We start from the raw sequence: 18,310 nt of genomic DNA on the forward strand, positions 1-18,310 counted from the left end.
AACATAGAAATAAAACAAACAAAATTAAACAGCGCCAGGACCCCGCCCACAGTCCATGCCGGATGTGATGTCACCAAATGCGCGCAATTTCCGGAGGAGCAAGATGAACTACATGCCAGGGACAGCTAGCCTGATAGAGGACATTGACAGTAAGGGAATGTATTAAATATTTATCATCGGCGAGTTGTAGCCAACCTCATGTGGGGTGTCGGTAGTAAAGAAGTGTATTTAATTTTCATTACGTTCAGCTGTAGTCAGTCTGGTGCAGGACGTTAACAGTAAGAGAATATACACATTTATTGTTATGCCTGGCTGTAGGCAGTCTGATAGAGGACATTGATGGTAAGGGCATGATGCTCAATTGTCATCATGTAGAGTTGTAGTCAGTGTGAAAGAGGCTATTGGCAGCAAGGGAGTGTACTCTCACTACCTGTGCTCAATTGTCATCAGTTCAAGCAGTCGCCAATCTGAGAGAGTTACATTGTCAGTAAGGGAATATATTCAATTACTGTCATGACAGGCTGTGGTCAGTCTGATAGAGGATGTTGACAGGAATGGAAAATACTCAATTATCATGTTGATCTACAGTTGGTCTGATAGAGGACATTGATAGTAAAGGAAAATACACAATTATCATTATGTTGAGCTGGAATCACTTTCGTAGAGGACCTTTATAGTTAGGTAATACACTCAATTATCATCATGTCAAACTGTAGTCAATCTGATGGAGGACATTTGAAAGTAAGGGAATAGACTCAATTATTGTCATGTTGAGCTGTATTCTGTCTGAGAACAATGATAGTAAGGCAATATTCTCACACTGTAGACTCAATTATTATCATTATCATCATCATGTCGAGATATAGTCAGTCTGATATGGGGCATTCACATTTGGGGAATAGACTCAATTACCACAATGTGCTGAAGTGATTCTGATAAGCAACATTGACAAGAATGGAATATGGTGTCATTCTCACAGTATTCTCAAATATTGTCACATCGAGTTATAACCAATCTATTTGCATAATTTGGTAGGGAATATACTCACAATGGACACTCAATTATCATGTCAATCTATAGTCAGTTTGCTCGAGGACATTGACAATAAGGGAATATACTCACATTGCATCACTAAAATCAAAGAAGATCTGTAAAATCTTTTAAAAGTGTTTAAAATGTAAACATTTGGCTGAAATAAATATAGGTTCTTTACAGGCACAGTTGGAAGAATTTATACTGGGAAATAGAGAAATGAGAGAGAAGCTAAATGATAAAATTTTGTCTGTTTCTCTGTGAACTTACCAGAAATCTCTCAGAAGTAGCGATCCTAGTGACTGAGAATGATAAGTTGAAAGAATTTAGAGTTAGTATGAAGATTGTACTTGAGAAATAATGGATTCTAAAGTTGATAAATGGCCAGGACATGAAACACTACATCACAGAGTGTTGAAGGAAATGGTTATAGAGGTAGTCATTGCATTGATGGTTTTATTCCAAAATTCTGTAGATTCTGTAAAGATTGCTGCAAGTTTGGAAAGTATTGAAAGTCATCCCACTATTTAAGGGACAGAGAGAAAACAGGGAAGTACATACCCTTTAACCTTACATCAGTAGTCAGGAAAATGCTAGAATCTAGTATAAACAATGGGATAAATAAACACTAGTTGATAATTACTTGGTTGGGCATGGTCCGGATGAATTTGTGATTGGAAAATTGTATTTCACAAGCTTATTGGCGTTTTCTGAAAATGGTACAATATGAATAAAGGAGAACTAATAGATCTAGTATATGTAAATTAAAATAAAGGGAAAAAATTGTTTACATCTTATTCAGGAAATATCAAAATGCATTGCATATTGTAGAACTCGTGTGAGCAAGTATATACAGACACTGAAAACTAATGAGCTATATTACCTGGTTAAATTATTGCCCATTATGTCAATTCATGGAATGGAACATGTTAGTCTTTTACACCTACTGTCAGCATCAAGCAATTAAATCAACTGTAACACAGAAGGGTGTATACTTAAGTTGTGTGGAGCCAGGTGTAGATATCTTTTCTATTATCTCCACAATGTACCCAATGATCTACAGTAAACTACACATGAGTTTAAATTTATGAATATGCCATTGGGCTGTGTTCATATTTAATTGTAATAATTGTAGGAAGTATAAATATATACAGGGCTAGACATCAGTGCTCCTGAGACTAATTTCCCACATGAAATGTAAAACAACCAAGACAACAACCAGTGCATAATGTTATTTTGAAATTATTTTTAAGAATTTGTATATTATAAATGTTGTCAAAATTTCCTTTTGCTGAATTTCTACATATGTTTGATTCTGTAAAATTAACAGACCACCATATCAATTGAAAATAGTAATGTATTTCATCGTTGTTTGCCATTAAAATTGTTGCACCACTATGAATATCATGACATATAAATATTCAATGTCAAATGAAACTTAAAATAATTGAGAAATATATGTCTTATGAAGGAAAATATTATGGAATTTATAACATCTATATGTGTATATTTTGATTTACAGCACTAGAAACTGCGAGTATTGCTCCAGTGACCCCTTTTAGTATTTCTAATAGTTTCACTTTTGCTTTTAAAGAATGACTTTTTAAAACAGAACTTTAAATATCAAGTGTTTATTTTTTAATAAGTCCATGTCTTGTAAATCTTCCTCAAAGAAGAGGGCTGTTTTTCTCATGTAAATTTTAGATTAATTCTTTAGTTATTTGATATTGGATGAGGTGGTATTGTCTTTCTTTCCAGACCTGATGGTCGTGTTGGAAAGCAATTTTAAATAAACGAAGGATACACTAAACTTTGGTAACTGCATCATACGTGGGAATAATGATTTTTCAAACTATTTGTAGTACTAAGACTGGTTTCCAGGATTTGAAAGGATACTTGTCTTTGCTCCCACATGAAAGGAACTTACAGACTGCAAATTCTGTGAATAGACAAATAAGCCTCAAGTCGTTATGCAGTAACATCTGTTGCTTATTTTTCATTCATTCGTGGGATGAAGGCATCGCTGGTAAGACCAGCAATTATTGCCCATCTGTAATTGCCCAGAAGGCAGTCAAGAGTCAACCACATTGCTGTGGGTCTGGAGTCACATGTTGGCCAGATCATGTAAGGATAGCAGTTTCCATCCCTAATGGACATTAGTGAATCAGGTGAGCTTTTTTCCCAACAATTAGCAATGGATTCATGGACGTCATTGTACTCTTAATTCCAGATTCTTTTAAAATTGAATTCAAATTCCACCATCTACCATGGCAGGATTCAAAGGTCCCCAGAACATTACCTGGGTCTCTCAATTAACAGTTCAGGGATAATACCTTAGGACATCGCTTGTCCAAGAGTTTAAAACTAAAGTTCCTATATACATATAAAGTAGATGAGAGTGTGTGTTTGAGCAAAGAATATTATTGAACGTCAGAGCTGTTATTGTCTTCCACCACCAATACCATCAAAATGCATTCACTGCCTTTAAGTCTGAAGCTAAAACTAAACAAAGTTAGAGAGGGTTTTGCCATACCCCATGGTCCAAATCTGAACACAATTTAGTGCATGAATAGAGGAAACTTTGGAAGTCAATACTCTTTTCAGTCCAAAGATGCAAAAGATTCAAAACTCATTTGTAAAATGGCAGTTCAGCCAACATTAAGAAGAAACAGGATGCTTCTTCTCATTTGCTTTATTCACATCGCACTTTTAGTGATCTACTGCTAAAGTACACCTTCTGAGAAAGAGATTTTGTGTGAGAAATGACTTTAATGATATGATAATAGTATAGTAGGGATAGGATTCCTCCCCGCCAGTTCACACCACTTTTGACACATACTCAATCATTTCATTTGTTAGTTTGTACTGTACTTTCTTGTGTTTCTCTGGGTTTATTTTGTAAAAACTCCTCACATCTAAAAACTTTCTGTTTTGGAACAAAGCATAATTAGTCATATGCATAATCTGTCAGATTTAGCTGATAATGATCATTATAACAGAATTTATGCTGTAAATATTGCCATACCTTATCCAGTTGTTCCTTCAGCTGATTGGCACAATTATTGTTTGCTATGTCTGACTGCTACTTGCAAGATGGCAGTGTGCTCCTGAGATGCTGCTTGGCCTGCTGTGTTCATCCAGCTCTACATTTTGTTATCTTTGCCTGGCTTGGCTGTTGTCTTTTTCCTACATAGGCAGAGATTGGTTACACCTTCTACTATCCATCATCCACAAGTGATTTAAAACAAATTCTGGCTAATCCAACTCTGCCCAGCACTAAACGTGTGCTTTGCAATGCCCAGTTGACTCTTCCCTGCATACGTATGGCAGCTCATTCCATACATGCATTACCCTCTGTGTGGAAAAAAAGTTGCCCTTTAGGTCCCTTTTAAATCTTTCCCCGCTCACGTTAAACCTATGCCCTCTAGTTTTGTACTCCCCTATTCTGGGAAAAAGACCTTGGCTATTCACCCTATCCATACACCTCATGATTTTATAAACCTCTGTAAGGTCACCCTCAGCGCCCAACACTCCAGAGAAAATAGCCTCAGGCTATTCAGCATCTCCCTATAGCTCAAACCCTCTAACTCCAGCAACATCCTTGTAAATCTTGTCTGCACCTTTCAAGTTTAACAACATCTTTCCTATATAGCAGGGGGACCAGAATTGAACACAGTATTCCAAAATTTGTCTAACTAATGACATGTATGGCTGCAACACGACACGAATGCACTGATTGAGAAAGGCAAGCTATCAAACGCCTGATGAAGGGTCTAGGCCCGAAACGTCAGCTTTTGTGCTCCTGAGATGCTGCTTGGCCTGCTGTGTTCATCCAGCCTCACATTTTATTATCTATCAAACGCCTTCTTCCCTACCCTGTCCACCTGACTCCACTTTCAAGGAACTATGAAACTGTACCCCAAGGCAACATTTGGCAAAACACCCCAAGACTCTACCTTAAGTATATAAGCCCTGCTCTGATTTGCCTTAACAAAATGTGATACCTCATATTTATACAACTTAAACTCCAGCTGCCACTCCTCCGCCCATCTGATCAAGGTCCCATTGTACTCCAAGATTGCCTTCTTCACTGCCCACTCCACCACCAGTTTTGGTGTCATCTAAAATCTTACTAACTTTTCCTCCTATATTCACATCCAAATCGTTTATATAAATGACTAAAAGCAGTAGACCCAGCACCAATGCTTACGGCTCACTGCTGGTCACAAGCCTCCAATCCGAAACCAATTTTCCACCATCTGTCTTTGTCTCCTACCTTCAAGCCAATTTTGGATCCAAATGGCTGGCTCTCCTCTGATTCCATGTGATCTAACTTTACTAATCAGTCTACTATGTGGAATCTTGTTGAATGCCTTACTGAAGTCCAATTAGATTACATCCATTGATCTGCCTTCCTCAATTGTCTTTGTCACTTCAAAAAACTCTATCAAGTTAGTGAAACGCAGTTTCCCACAGACCATTTTGACTGTCCCTAATCAGTTCTTGCCTTTCCAAATACATCTAAATTCTGTCCCTCAGAATCCCCTACAACAACTTACTCACTACTGACTTCAGGTTCAACAGTCTATAGTTCCCTGGCTTTCGCTTAAAGCTTTTCTTAAATAGTAGCACCACATTTACCACCCTCTAGTCTTACGGTGCTTCACCCTTGGCGGTTGATGGTTAAAATATCTTAGCAAGAAGCCCAGCAATCACTTCCCTTGCTTCCCACAAATTTCTAGGTTACACCTGATCAGGTCCTGGAATTTATCCACTTTTATGCAGCTTAAGAGGTCTAGCACCACCCCTCTTAGACAGTTTTTCAAGATATCACTGTCTATTTCTCCAAGTTCTGTAACTTACATATGCTCCACTGTAAATACTGATGTGAAATACTAATTTATTATATCATTGGTTTCCTGTGGTTCCACACATAGACAGTTTTATTAATTTTTAAGGGGCCCTATTCTCTCCCTACTTACACTTTTGGTCTTAATATATTTATAGCATCTCTTTGGATTCTCCTTAACCCTATTTGCCAAACTGCCTAATGTCCTCTTTTTGCCCTCCTGATTTCCCTCTTGAGTTTACTCCTATTGCCCTTATATTCCCATTTACTGCAGCTGATTGAGCATCTCCAACCCTTCTAATCTATGCAATAGTGGTCCACTTGATCTTTCAAGATGGCATGACCAGCACGTTGGAGATAGATCACTCACATTGGGGCCAATTTGACTTTGCACAGCCGTGTACAAGTGATTGCAAACTTTCAACCTGTTTTATGTCTTTCCTTATTTTCTTCCGTTGCCACTCTTAAGAACATCTTTGCAATATTTAGCTCCTTTCCTTCACTTACAGAGAGAAAGAATTGAAACTTTTGCTTAGTGCCCTGCAAAACAGAGAAGATTGTTGTGAAATGCAGATTTGCATTGCAGTCTTGAATAAATCACTTCATGATCAAAACTTTTTTTTTGAAGGGAAATAAAATATACAGTGTCTAAACAACAACAACTGCACTCAGTGCTATGAGTTCAACTGTTCAATACATAATTCAAGGAGCCCTATCATCTATTTCAACACAAAAACAAGAGTGTCCCTGCTGGAAACCAGAAATAAAAACAGAAAATTCTGAAACTTACAATAGGTCAGGCAGCACATGAAATATTAGTTGTCTATGAGGTTGTTGACTTGCTTATCGAGCTGTTTTGTTTCCGTTCAGACGTTTTGTCACGATGCTAGGTGACATTATCAGTGAGGCCTTGGATGAAGCAATGTTGTTCTACTCTGCTGGGAATTTGTACTGTCCGGACTGTGGTGGTGAGTAGTGTCATTTCTGTTTTTGATCTGTATGAGTTTGTATATGGGGTCCAATTCTATATGTTTATTGATCAGAACTACGGGGTTAAAAACCATGCCTGTAGGAATTCCTGTGTGTGCCTGTATTTGGCTTGGGCAACTTTGGTTACGTTGTCCCAGTTAAACTGACGGCCTTCATTGTCTGAGTGTACTGATACTGAGGAAAGTTTGTTGTGGCAATTTGCTGCTAGCTGGTGTTCATGTATTCTGATGGCAAGTTTCCTTCCTGGCTATCTGATGTAATGTTTATGGCAGTCATTGCACGGTGTGTTGTAAACCATGTTGGTTCTGTATGTTGTGCGAATGGGTCGTCTTAATTCTTGGGAGTGTTTGTCCCCACAATATTCCCGCAACTTCATCTGCAGATGCCTACTAAACAGACAACAACAGGAGGAAACTGTGCACCCTAACACACTGGCCACACTGCCCTATATCAAGAACATATTAGATCTGGTAAAAGGACTCCTAAGACCACTAGGAATCATGGTAGCACACAAGCCCACTGCTACTCGGTGACAAACACTCAGAAGGATTAAAGACCCCGTTCCCACAACATGCAGAACCTACATGGTTTACAACATACCATGCAATGACTGCCAGAAAAATTACATTGGATAGACAGGAAGAAAACTAGCCATCAGAATACATGGACATCAGCTCACAGCAAAACAATGTGACAAACTTTGCTTAAAATCAGTACACTTAGACAATGAAGGCCATCAGTTTAACTGGGACCATGTAACCATAGTAGCCCAAGCCAAACATAGACACACATGGGAATTCCTAGAGGCATGGTTCTCCACTCATAATGCTATCAACAAACATATAGAATTGGACCCCATATAAAAACCCACAGAGATCAAAACTGGAAATGACACTACTCACCACAACAGAGCGGACAGTATAAATTTCCAACAGAGTAGAACAACGTGTGGAGCTGGATGAACACAGCAGGCCAAGCAGCATCTCAGGAGCACAAAAGCTGACGTTTCGGGCCTAGACCCTTCATCAGAGAGGGGGATGGGGAGAGGGAACTGGAATAAATAGGGAGAGAGGGGGAGGCGGACCGAAGATGGAGAGAAAACAAGATAGGTAGAGAGGAGAGTATAGGTGAGGAGATGGGGAGGGGATAGGTCAGCCCAGGGAAGACGGACAGGTCAAGGAGGCGGGATGAGGTTAGTAGGTAGGAAATGGAGGTGCGGCTTGAGGTGGGAGGAAGGGATGGGTGAGAGGAAGAACAGGTTAGGGAAGCAGAGACAGGCTGGGCTGGTTTTGGGATGCAGTGGGGGGAGGGGACGAGCTGGGCTGCATCCCACACCAGCCTAGCCTGTCTCTGCTTCCCTAACCTGTTCTTCCTCTCACCCATCCCTTCCTCCCACCTCAAGCCGCACCTCCATTTCCTACCTACCACCTCATCCCACCTCCTTGACCTGTCCGTCTTCCCTGGGCTGACCTATCCCCTCCCTACCTCCTCACCGCGCCTCCCCCTCTCTCCCTATTTATTCCAGTTCCCTCTCCCCATCCCCCTCTCTGATGAAGGGTCTAGGCCCGAAACGTCAGCTTTTGTGCTCCTGAGATGCTGCTTGGCCTGCTGTGTTCATCCAGCTCCACGCTTTGTTATCTTGGATTCTCCGGCATCTGCAGTTCCCATTATCACAGAGTAGAACAACATTGCTTCATCGGCAGCCTTACTGATGATGTCACCTATTTACGGTGACGAAACGTCTGAATGAAAACAAGCCAGCTCGGTGAGCAAGACAACAACCTCACCCACAACCCAAGCTACAAATCTTAGCTAAAACTTTAAATTAGCTGTCTATCTCTCTATTTCCTATTTCACTTGTATAAGTTTAATGATTTCCATTTGAAGTTTCAATAGCAATTATTCATTTTTATTTTGGGTGTAAGATATTTTGGGGCAATTGTTCCACATCTGCAAGAACATGGAATGATTCTGTCTGACTTGTAGAGCCAGGAGGTACTTGCTGTATTTGTAGACAAAGTGGGAACATTTTCAGCAGCCTGTACTGTACTATAGACAGAGCTGGACAGCACATCAGGACAACCGTTATCAGCGGTAGAGCCCTTGAAGGAATGTTACCTCAGTGTAACTTATTTTTGAGTAGAATAATAACAAACAATGAACAAGCTAAATTTTTGTCTGTCAGTGGGCCATTTTACTCAGCTTAAATAAAATGCCTTTTAATTATCCTCCGAAATTCTTCTGAACCTGATGAAAGTTTGCCCTCAAAACCTGTTTCAAAACCTGACTGGTTGCTTGGGTCTCTGTTGCTATGTTCAGAACAAAATAAAGTCTAGGCCAGAACAACCCCTTGCAATATTATAGTCTACTTAATTAACAATTTAACTACCTTTCATTTTCAGTGCCTTTTGTGCTGAATATAATTTGCATTAAGCAAATCCAATAAATCTAACTTTTGACTTGAGATAATGCTCCTAGCCCTCTTCTGTTTAAGGACTCTCAAATTATTGCTCCATTTACTCTTCTATATTCATCAGCTGATTGGCTCAAAATTAAAACACTCAAATAATAGAATAACTATTTTGCATGTCTTGAAATTTGAAATATGATTGATTTATTAAGATGGTTGGCCTGAATCCTGCAGCTACATGCATGAGACTTTGCTATGTCAATTCAAGAGCATTTAACAACATACTTTTCAATCTTGTCCTCTGTCTTGACCCCATGTTAATACTGTTTTCTTCTAATATTGAAACCATTTGTATTTCATGAAAAATGTTTATTTATATTTATTGTAGAAAATGATACCAAAATAGTTCACAGATGTAATGCAAAATTAATGTTGAAGCAAAAGGAAGAACTTATAACCAGAACTAAGGAATTTGAGGGAGTTTAGAAAATGTTGTGTATTAGGAGACAAAAATAGCTTTAGGAATACGTAATCAGAAGGAAGGCTCTGTAGCTGCATGACCTACAAGTTCATTTCACAGATCATGAAATGTTTCCAAATCAACAGCCTTGTCAAGTTGCATTCCACATGAACATAGTTACCTCCACAACTCTGGTGCATGACTGTAGAGTGATCTCCCCAGGCTGGGTGGATTTTTTTTTATATGTGTGTCCTCTTTTAGAATCCTGTGGGGATTCTAAATCCTCTTTTAGATTTTCTCAACAAATGTAGGAAATTCCTCTCAAAATGTTGGCATGCAGCATGCTGCTGGGTGCTTTAATCCACTTGAGGTTATTTGCAAACAAAAGAATTCTTCTGTTTCTTGTTTACTCAGTGAGAGTCAAAGGATCACAAACGTTTAGAAAACTTTTTATTCAGGATAACACAAACCTAAGCTGCTATGTATCATTTTCATGATAATAGCCTTGATGTAAGTGACAGATTGCTGTATTTCGATTTCTAAACTAAAAGATGCCAATTTTCATCTAGGCAATGCATTGATAGTATGTAGAACGAGACAGTTTTCAATAAATGTAGCAGCAAAAATGGCAACACCTACTGAACTGTGTGCTCAACCAATGTTCAAAATTCCAAAAGGATGCCTCACATCATAACATGACTGCTTTGTTTTTTTTAATGCTTGATAAAAGGAGGGAATATTCTCAATTCATACTATTAATTCAATATTGAAAGCAACCAATTTATTTTGCTAGAATGACTTCCATTTCTGTAGCACTTTTAAAGTGGTAAAATGGTGAAATAGTCAAGTCCAGACTATCAAAGGCATGCATGAGTGTTTCACGAGCAAACGAATTGAAACAGCTAAGAGTGAGATGATGTAAAAGGTGGGAATGGGCAGTTTTAGTGATGGCATGAGTCTGTGATTTGAGCCACATTTTCATATCAAACATGATTTCAAGCTTACAAAGTTAGTTCAGCCTCTTAACAGGTGCCAAGGAATTAATAGAACCAGTGCGAGGGGGTGGAGTTTGTAACGGAGATGAAAAACAATGACTTCAGACTTCCCAGCATGTCATTTTAAGCAAATTTTGGCAAATCTGATATTGGATGTTAAAAACTCTCATAACTTAGAAATAATAGATGAGTCAAGAGAGGTGGTGTGACATGAAGCTGGATGTCATCAGTGCTGATGTGAAAGTCAGTGTTCTGCTTTGGGTGTTGTGTTTTTGGATGGGGGTTCAGGTAGATCTTTCAGAGACACCAGTGGGGCTCATGCTGGAGCAGGAAGGCAAGAACAGCATTCACTACTTTAGTGGAACATAAATTGTTGAATTCTGAATTGTTTAGCCATTGTTATAGTTTGAGAGAGGTGATAACCATGGTATGTCAAAAGGACAGGGTCATGGGTGAATAGGATTGGTTCAAACACCAAAGTTTTGGATGAATAGAAGGTGAAGCGGGGATGGGGGTGGGGTCAGGGGGCAGTGGGGCCATCGGGGAAAACGTTGGAACTGTTGATTTTGAAGATAATGAATGGATGTGGCTTGCAGTACAAGTACAGCAGTGATACATAGGCAATGTTACAAGGATAAAAGCAGTTGGTTTTCGTAATTAGCAGAGTATGAGTCTGGAATCTCACAGGTTAATGCCTCAGTTAAGATAGCAGTCAGAGGAATGTCAGACATTATGAGCTAACCTTCATGCAGTAAAAGTTCAAGGTTTCAATAATGGTTTATTCGCAGACTTTAGAATTTACTGCACAGAAACAGGCCATCTGGCTCAAGTCTGAGTTGATATCTATGTCTACCAACTTATGTTTCTGTTGTACTCATCAATACTGAAGGTCCCACTATTGTATATTGTGGCTTACGGATGGAACCTTCAATGGTTCCAAATTACAACTGTGTACTTGTGTTGAACTACAAAGCAAGATTTCCAACAGTTTGTTCCGATAAATTTCTGAGTGTATTTTTTCACAGGACCCTTATGATTAATCGTATTATTTAAAATATTTCGTTTTATTTACAGAAAAACATTTAGTAGTACTTCGAGATGGGAGAACATTAATAGGATATTTAAGGAGTGTAGATCAATTTGGTGAGTATTATTATAGGAACAAAGTAAAGTTATTTAAACATTGTGGTGTATCAATCATTTTTGATCATGAAAAGTTGCATTGATCATGTGATCGAAGTTGTTAAATATATCCATAGGCAATTAAAAGAATATGGTGTTCCTGTGATGATGGATTTGTATCCGTACAGTAATTGCAGAACACTAGAGTTAGGAGAGGTTTTAGCATTGAATTATGACCCATCACGGGAAGTATAGAATTGTACGCATTCAGGTTGCGTTTGTTTTCACTGAATTTTAATTTAATGCCGAAGCAGTACAGATGTAATAGAGATATCATTATTACTTCTAGAAATTAAATAGATGCAAAGAGGTATGAATAGTAATTTTAAAAAAGATTAAAATGAATATTCTAGCATGTGACTGCGTAGCACAATGCAGCTTGACATAATTGAAAGGAACAGCTAAGTAAAGAAATTGACATTTGTGGTTACAAGGAGCACCAAAAGATTTACATGTTAATATACCAAGCCAATAATTTATAATGATCTGACATGTACTCCAACAAATGTATTTAAATAAGATCAATATTGAGCTTTCAAATATAAGAGGCGTTCCAAAAAGTAGGGGTCAATGCAAAGCTCTACAGCTGGAATTTCTGTGCATTTGGATAATTTGTGTTTTAAAATGTGTTGAGAGCAAGATTAATTAGTTGTCTCTTGAAAGTGTCCAAATATAGCCTTTTCCTCAAGTAGCCGTGTAGAGCACTGAAGTTTACAACTGGAAAAATTAAACTTAGCTTTTCAACCTTCTCAGTGAAAGCATTTTCTTTTCTTGGCTCTTTAGTAGTCAGTCTTTGGTGTTTACCAAACATTTTAGGAGCGTTTGTCGTTCACCTCAGAGAGGTGGGAGGTATTTTATGTCAACTTTGTCAGTCACTCTTCTCAACAGTTCTTTTTGATCTTGAATGTAAACCTATAATTTATTCATCCCTTCATAATTCTATCTCTATCTGCCTAACGTAGCTCAAGTCAGCAGGAGAGTTTATCACTCTATAAAGGAATGTTACTGTCAGTAGGGGAAAATAAAACTTCTGGATGCCATGCCCCACTTTGAAATTGAAAAATAGAATGGAGTCAAGATTTCCCTGAGGATCCTGTGCTAGGTGTTATGAAGGCAGGGCAAGTGCTCTGACTTGGACAATTGCTTTCATCATTTGAGCAATGGTTCAATTGTTTGACAGTTGTAACACACTCCATAATGTTTGGGAATTGCTTCATTTTTAGATTCTGAGTTTGAGAATGCAGCTAATTGTTAAGCAGATAGCAGGTTATACTGCAATTATGTCAAAATAATCAAAATGTAGTTGATAGGGTTTATTGGTCTGCAAAGTTCCTTTCCACTGAAATTCAGTTGTCCAATTAGTTTAAACAGAGAAGTGGTGAAAACAAATGTATAATTAGATCTTGAAGAGCCAGATCATAATAGAGCATATGAAGGTGATCTTTGGATGGAAAACTTAATATAGCTCACATTTCCACTCACTGACCTCTCAGCAAGTACGTTAAAATTTCACATATCAGAGGAGCAGAATGTGACTCCTGTCATGACGTGAGGGTAGTGCACTGGAAATCCAGCCCCACTATTCTCAGAGATGTCACTAATATTAAAATTTCATTAAACCACCAAATTGTACAATTCTACCTAACTCTCTAATTCAGGTTCAAGGAATGTGCACACCAGGATTTCATGAACAAGAAAATAAGTGTTTATTGTAATAAGAATATCTTTAAACAATAGCATTAAGGAGACATGAATTATTAATGTACAAGTCAATAACTAAAAATCTACTTCTTTCTAAAATTTCTGTATACGCAGAATCTCACAAAAGAGACAAGGCAAAACACAAGTATTTATAGGCGTTAGGAAAGTCAAAAAAAAAAGGGTCAGAGAGGCACATTTCTGGCACCAGTCTGGATCTTGGATGTTGTATCAGTGATAATGGGAACTGCAGATGCTGGAGAATCCAAGATAATGAAATGTGAGGCTGGATGAACACAGCAGGCCCAGCAGCATCTCAGGAGCACAAAAGCTGACGTTTCGGGCCTAGACCCTTCATCAGAGAGGGGGATGGGGAAGGGTCTAGGCTGAAACGTCAGCTTTTGTGCTCCTGAGATGCTGCTGGGCCTGCTGTGTTCATCCAGCCTCACATTTCATTATCTTGGATCTTGGATGTTGATGTGTTGTTTTCTTTTGGTCTTCTTTCAACTCCTAATTCTTTGCTAATAACACAAGATTGTGGATGCCCTAATTCAATGACTTTTGTTCACCGGTTGAGGATTTGCCTTTTCAGTGCCTCTTAAGGTGGCTTTTCCACTGTTTCTTTCAACAGGGGATTTTGCAGAGGGAGAAACTTAGAGAGAAAGATGAGGGACAGTAACTAACTGCTAGATATTTTCTTTTACTTCTCTACGCAAAAGGTAGGGAGAGATGGATGCTTTCCGTTTGCAGACCAGATATTTCTGCTGTTTTGTCTACACCCTTAGCTGTAGCTAGCTGCCCTGGAGCCATCAAGTGACTGTTACTATGCTGAACCCTCCCAAGCCCACAAAAACTGATCCCAATTGAAGTACAAATCAGAATGCTGTCTCTGGGTAAAATTGCCCTGACAGAAAGGTCATGCCTTTCTGTCTTGAATATTCGCTCTTTGTTTAAATAAGACAACATTATACATACAACTCAAAATGTGTTCTAGTAAATTGTTTTTAAAACTGTAGATACCTTCTCACATAGTTGCTTTGGTTTAAATCAGTATTTTCATTTTTTGGTCCACAATCCAAAAACAAAGCGAATAAAAAAATGTAGTCTTTACACTACAGTTTTCTCAAAAGAATATGTGGAGTTAGATTTAAAATATGTGGCATTACATCTGGAATATAAATCCGTTGTGACAACTGTGAAACGATTACTGTTTTAAAAACCCATCTTGCTCATTCATATCCTTTTCAAGGAAGAAAATCTGCTGTCTCACCTGGTCCAGCTCACGTGTGATTCCAAACCCGTGGTACTGCCGTTGATTGTAATCAGCCCTCTGAAATGGCTTTGCAAACTACTGAGTCCAAGAGTAGTTAGGAATGGCCAACAAATATTGGCCCTCCAGTGGTGTCCACATACAATGAAAGCATTAATAAAGACCCTGTGTTGAATACATGTTGACCATGCAATACCATCCAATGTGGTTTATCCAAAACCATGCAGTTTGAAATTGACTTTGGATCTTACCTTGGGTAATAGGGGGTCTCTTCTTGAAATAGAAATTTGCATAAGTTAGCTTAATTTGTTTACTAATTCACTCAATTTTCTCAAATTACGAATGTAAATTTGTTTAAGTGATGGTTTAAATACCCCTGTGAGGGTGTGCTATTGATGCATGCAATTGTGGAGAAGTGGTACTTTTCCTTTTGATGAAAAGCATCACAGTTAAAATTATGGTTGGTGGATTTCTGGAACTTTGGAACTAGCAGAAATATATCAGTTTTGACAGTAGTTCACTTGCCTGTTTCAACAGTTAACTATTCAGGGGTTAATTTCATTTCATACAACTCTGATGTAAAAGTTCAAAAAAAATATGAATTTTACATATGTTATAACAGTTGAAATTATCCTAGTAAAAATTGCTGTGTGATGTATTACATTGCCCCTGGGATGTAAGTTAGAGGTTAATTCCCATGACACTTTGATCTTAACAGATTGAGGTTCATACTGTCATCTAATCTATTATGACTGAGATCCTTATTTTACATTACACTGTATGAACTTTAAATGTAACCTTTTGCACGAGCTAGGTTGAGTTAAGAATTAAGTTTGAGTTAAGGTCTCGAACTGCAGTGCAATTGCAACACAAGAATGTGCTTTTATTGATGATTGTGTAGTAATCTCCTTCAGGTATTGATTTAAAATTTCTTGAGAGTGGAGTTCATGCTGAACACCAAGGCAGTTATGCTTCTTCTTCCATCACTGTGTTGCAGCTAATTTGGTTCTTCATCGGACAGTGGAACGAATCCATGTAGGAAGAAAATATGGTGACATTCCCAGAGGGATTTTTGTTGTCCGAGGAGAAAATGTGGTGCTTCTGGGGGAAATAGTGAGTTTAGTTATTCTCTGATTTCCTACTTCGTTATTTTTGAACCATACTAATAAAAACAATAACAGAAAATTGGAGAATAACTTTAGTTTGATGTTTGGCTTTGCAAAAATTAATTAGCCATTGATTACACCACTTATTTCTACCTAGGTAGTATTGCCTGAGATCCACGTCTTGGGTCACCTTCTGGTGAAACCTTCATTCGCTCTTTCGTTACCTCTGGACTTAAATATTCAAAGGCTGATCTCTCCCACTCTAATTTCTGTAAACTTGAGGTCATTCAAAATTCTACAGTTTGTATCTTAAATAATAGCAAATCCTGTTCCCCTTTCAGGCCAGCACTTACTGACTTACATTGGCTGTCAGTCAAGCAATATTTTGACTGTAAATTTGCATCCTTATTGTCAACCCACTGGTTGCCTTACCCCTACTTATCTTCGTAATTTCCAGCACCAAAACCCCTTCAGATCTCTGCACTCCCCTAATTCTGACCTTTTGTGCATCCTCAATTTATATTGCCTCACTACTGGTGGCTGCTCATTCAGTTGCCTAAACCAGACTTTTCAAATACCCTCCGTACACCTCTACATTCCCTACCTTATTTTTTTCCTTTACACACACTCCTTTTTGACCAAGCTTTCAGTCATCTCATCCATTGTCTCCTCATGTGGTTGGATATCATACTTTGTTTTGTAATGCTGTTGTGAAGTGCCTTGAGACACTGACAATGTTAAAGGCAGAATATAAATATAACCTATTGTCATGACAGGATTGACATTTGTTGTACTTTTCCTCTCTTTCAGCAATCAAAATAATGGTCTCGTGGTGTTTAAATTTGTTATTCTATTACATTCCTTTAACGGTTGATTTTGCCTTACAGGATCTGGAAAGAGAGACCGATACTCCCTTACAGAGGGTGTCTATTGAGGAGATTCTGGAAGCTCAAAGAGTTCAGCAGCATGAAAAACAAGAAGCAGAAAAGGCAAAAAGTGAAGCTTTGAGAGAACGAGGATTATCTATCCCCCGTACAGATACTCTTGACGAATACTAAAAGAGCCACTTTTAAGAATACAATACCAGACTTTGCCACACCACCTTTTTAAGTGACTGAAGTTGTTAGATTTCACAGCTGAAATGGGATAGATTGTGTCTATAGTTGAATGAACTCCATATGTAAAAAAAAATTTTTAACAGACATTTTACAATGGACTTGCTGTGATTCTTTTCAAAACACAGCAACAAAACATTAGAAAAATTCATTGAGTTAATTTACGGGTTCTTGAAACCATCCTATTGGTCTGAAAATGTAACAATAAAAGACCTTCACCACAATGAAGCTTTAGTCGTACATGATGGGCTTTCCATTCACCGAAAGGATGTGCCATTGCAATCAATGTGTAGGTAGGTTTTTCTTACATAGATTAACTTGCTGTATATTTACCAAAAATAAAAATATCATTCATTTCATAAATTGCAGAGTCTCAACTCATATCTTTGTATGTTGTGGAGCCTTGTTTATGTACAAACTGGTTCCCTCGTTTAAATCTAAAATACACCAACTGAAGGTTGTGAGCAGTGATTGAAAACAACAACTTTGTTAATCTATTATATGACAATCTCTCAATAACATTTGTTGACATGCACTCATCTATGACCTATTTTGCACTGTTCCTGGCTACTTATTGGCAGAAAAGTAATATTAAGATATTCCTTTACATAGAAAATCTTATTTCTACTGGTACCTCTATGGAGGGTCAACCTATTTTGGTGTAGGCTTGTGAAAATGGCAAGTTTTTATTCTACTTTTTATTTCTTCTATTAGTTGCAACCAATAAATTAATTTGCTGAAACTGATCCACTGTTGCCTGGTTATATCCTAGTTGGACATTTCTATTTACTTTGCAAGTCTTTATGTTGTCCTACTGCTGAAGGAATGTCTTCTCTATAGTTGACATGCAATATATTTTGCCCCATAAATTACTTACTTCTCTGGGAGCAGCACCTAAAATGTCTTAGAAATGTACCTATATTGAAATTACTTCAGAAGAGATTGCTTGGTCCATCAATGGAAAGATTTTAGAAGCAAATGTGTTGAAGATAGGACTATCTAGTTCAGATCTCAAGGTACGAATATACTTTTTGCATTATATTATAAAAGTTATAATTCAAAGATCTCATCATAGGAGCATACATTCGGTTCAGGATTGACAGTAACTCCTTCAATTTGCAAAGGCTTGAGTTTCACATAAAAAGCACAGAATAGCTAAGTGAACTCTTATTTGCCAATGTTATTGCCCCTTGTTTCATAACA

The 18,310-nt window shown here is 38.0% G+C and overlaps 1 protein-coding gene across 1 annotated transcript; it reads left to right on the top strand.

Annotated features, from left to right (window-relative positions):
• The first annotated feature begins 40 nt into the window (after positions 1-40).
• LOC125461801 (U6 snRNA-associated Sm-like protein LSm1) lies at positions 41-17,853 on the top strand. Its single transcript, XM_048551017.1, has 4 exons — positions 41-149; positions 11,811-11,879; positions 15,884-15,999; positions 16,880-17,853. The coding sequence occupies exons 1-4, from the start codon at positions 56-58 to the stop codon at positions 17,048-17,050; spliced, it is 450 nt and encodes a 149-aa protein (XP_048406974.1). The 5' UTR covers positions 41-55; the 3' UTR covers positions 17,051-17,853.
• Positions 17,854-18,310: the final 457 nt, after the last annotated feature.

The sequence above is a fragment of the Stegostoma tigrinum genome, chromosome 20 (assembly GCF_030684315.1).
Source record: "Stegostoma tigrinum isolate sSteTig4 chromosome 20, sSteTig4.hap1, whole genome shotgun sequence".
Classification (NCBI taxonomy): Eukaryota; Metazoa; Chordata; class Chondrichthyes; order Orectolobiformes; family Stegostomatidae; genus Stegostoma; species Stegostoma tigrinum.

Bases quoted from the DNA above. Each gene is read 5' to 3' on its own strand.
- LOC125461801 (XM_048551017.1), top strand. From the start codon at position 56: ATGCCGGATGTGATGTCACCAAATGCGCGCAATTTCCGGAGGAGCAAG. The intron at 150-11,810 runs GTAAGGGAATGT...TTTTATTTACAG, and splicing joins CCTGATAGAGGACATTGACA to AAAAACATTTAGTAGTACTT. The intron at 11,880-15,883 runs GTGAGTATTATT...ACTGTGTTGCAG, and splicing joins AAGGAGTGTAGATCAATTTG to CTAATTTGGTTCTTCATCGG.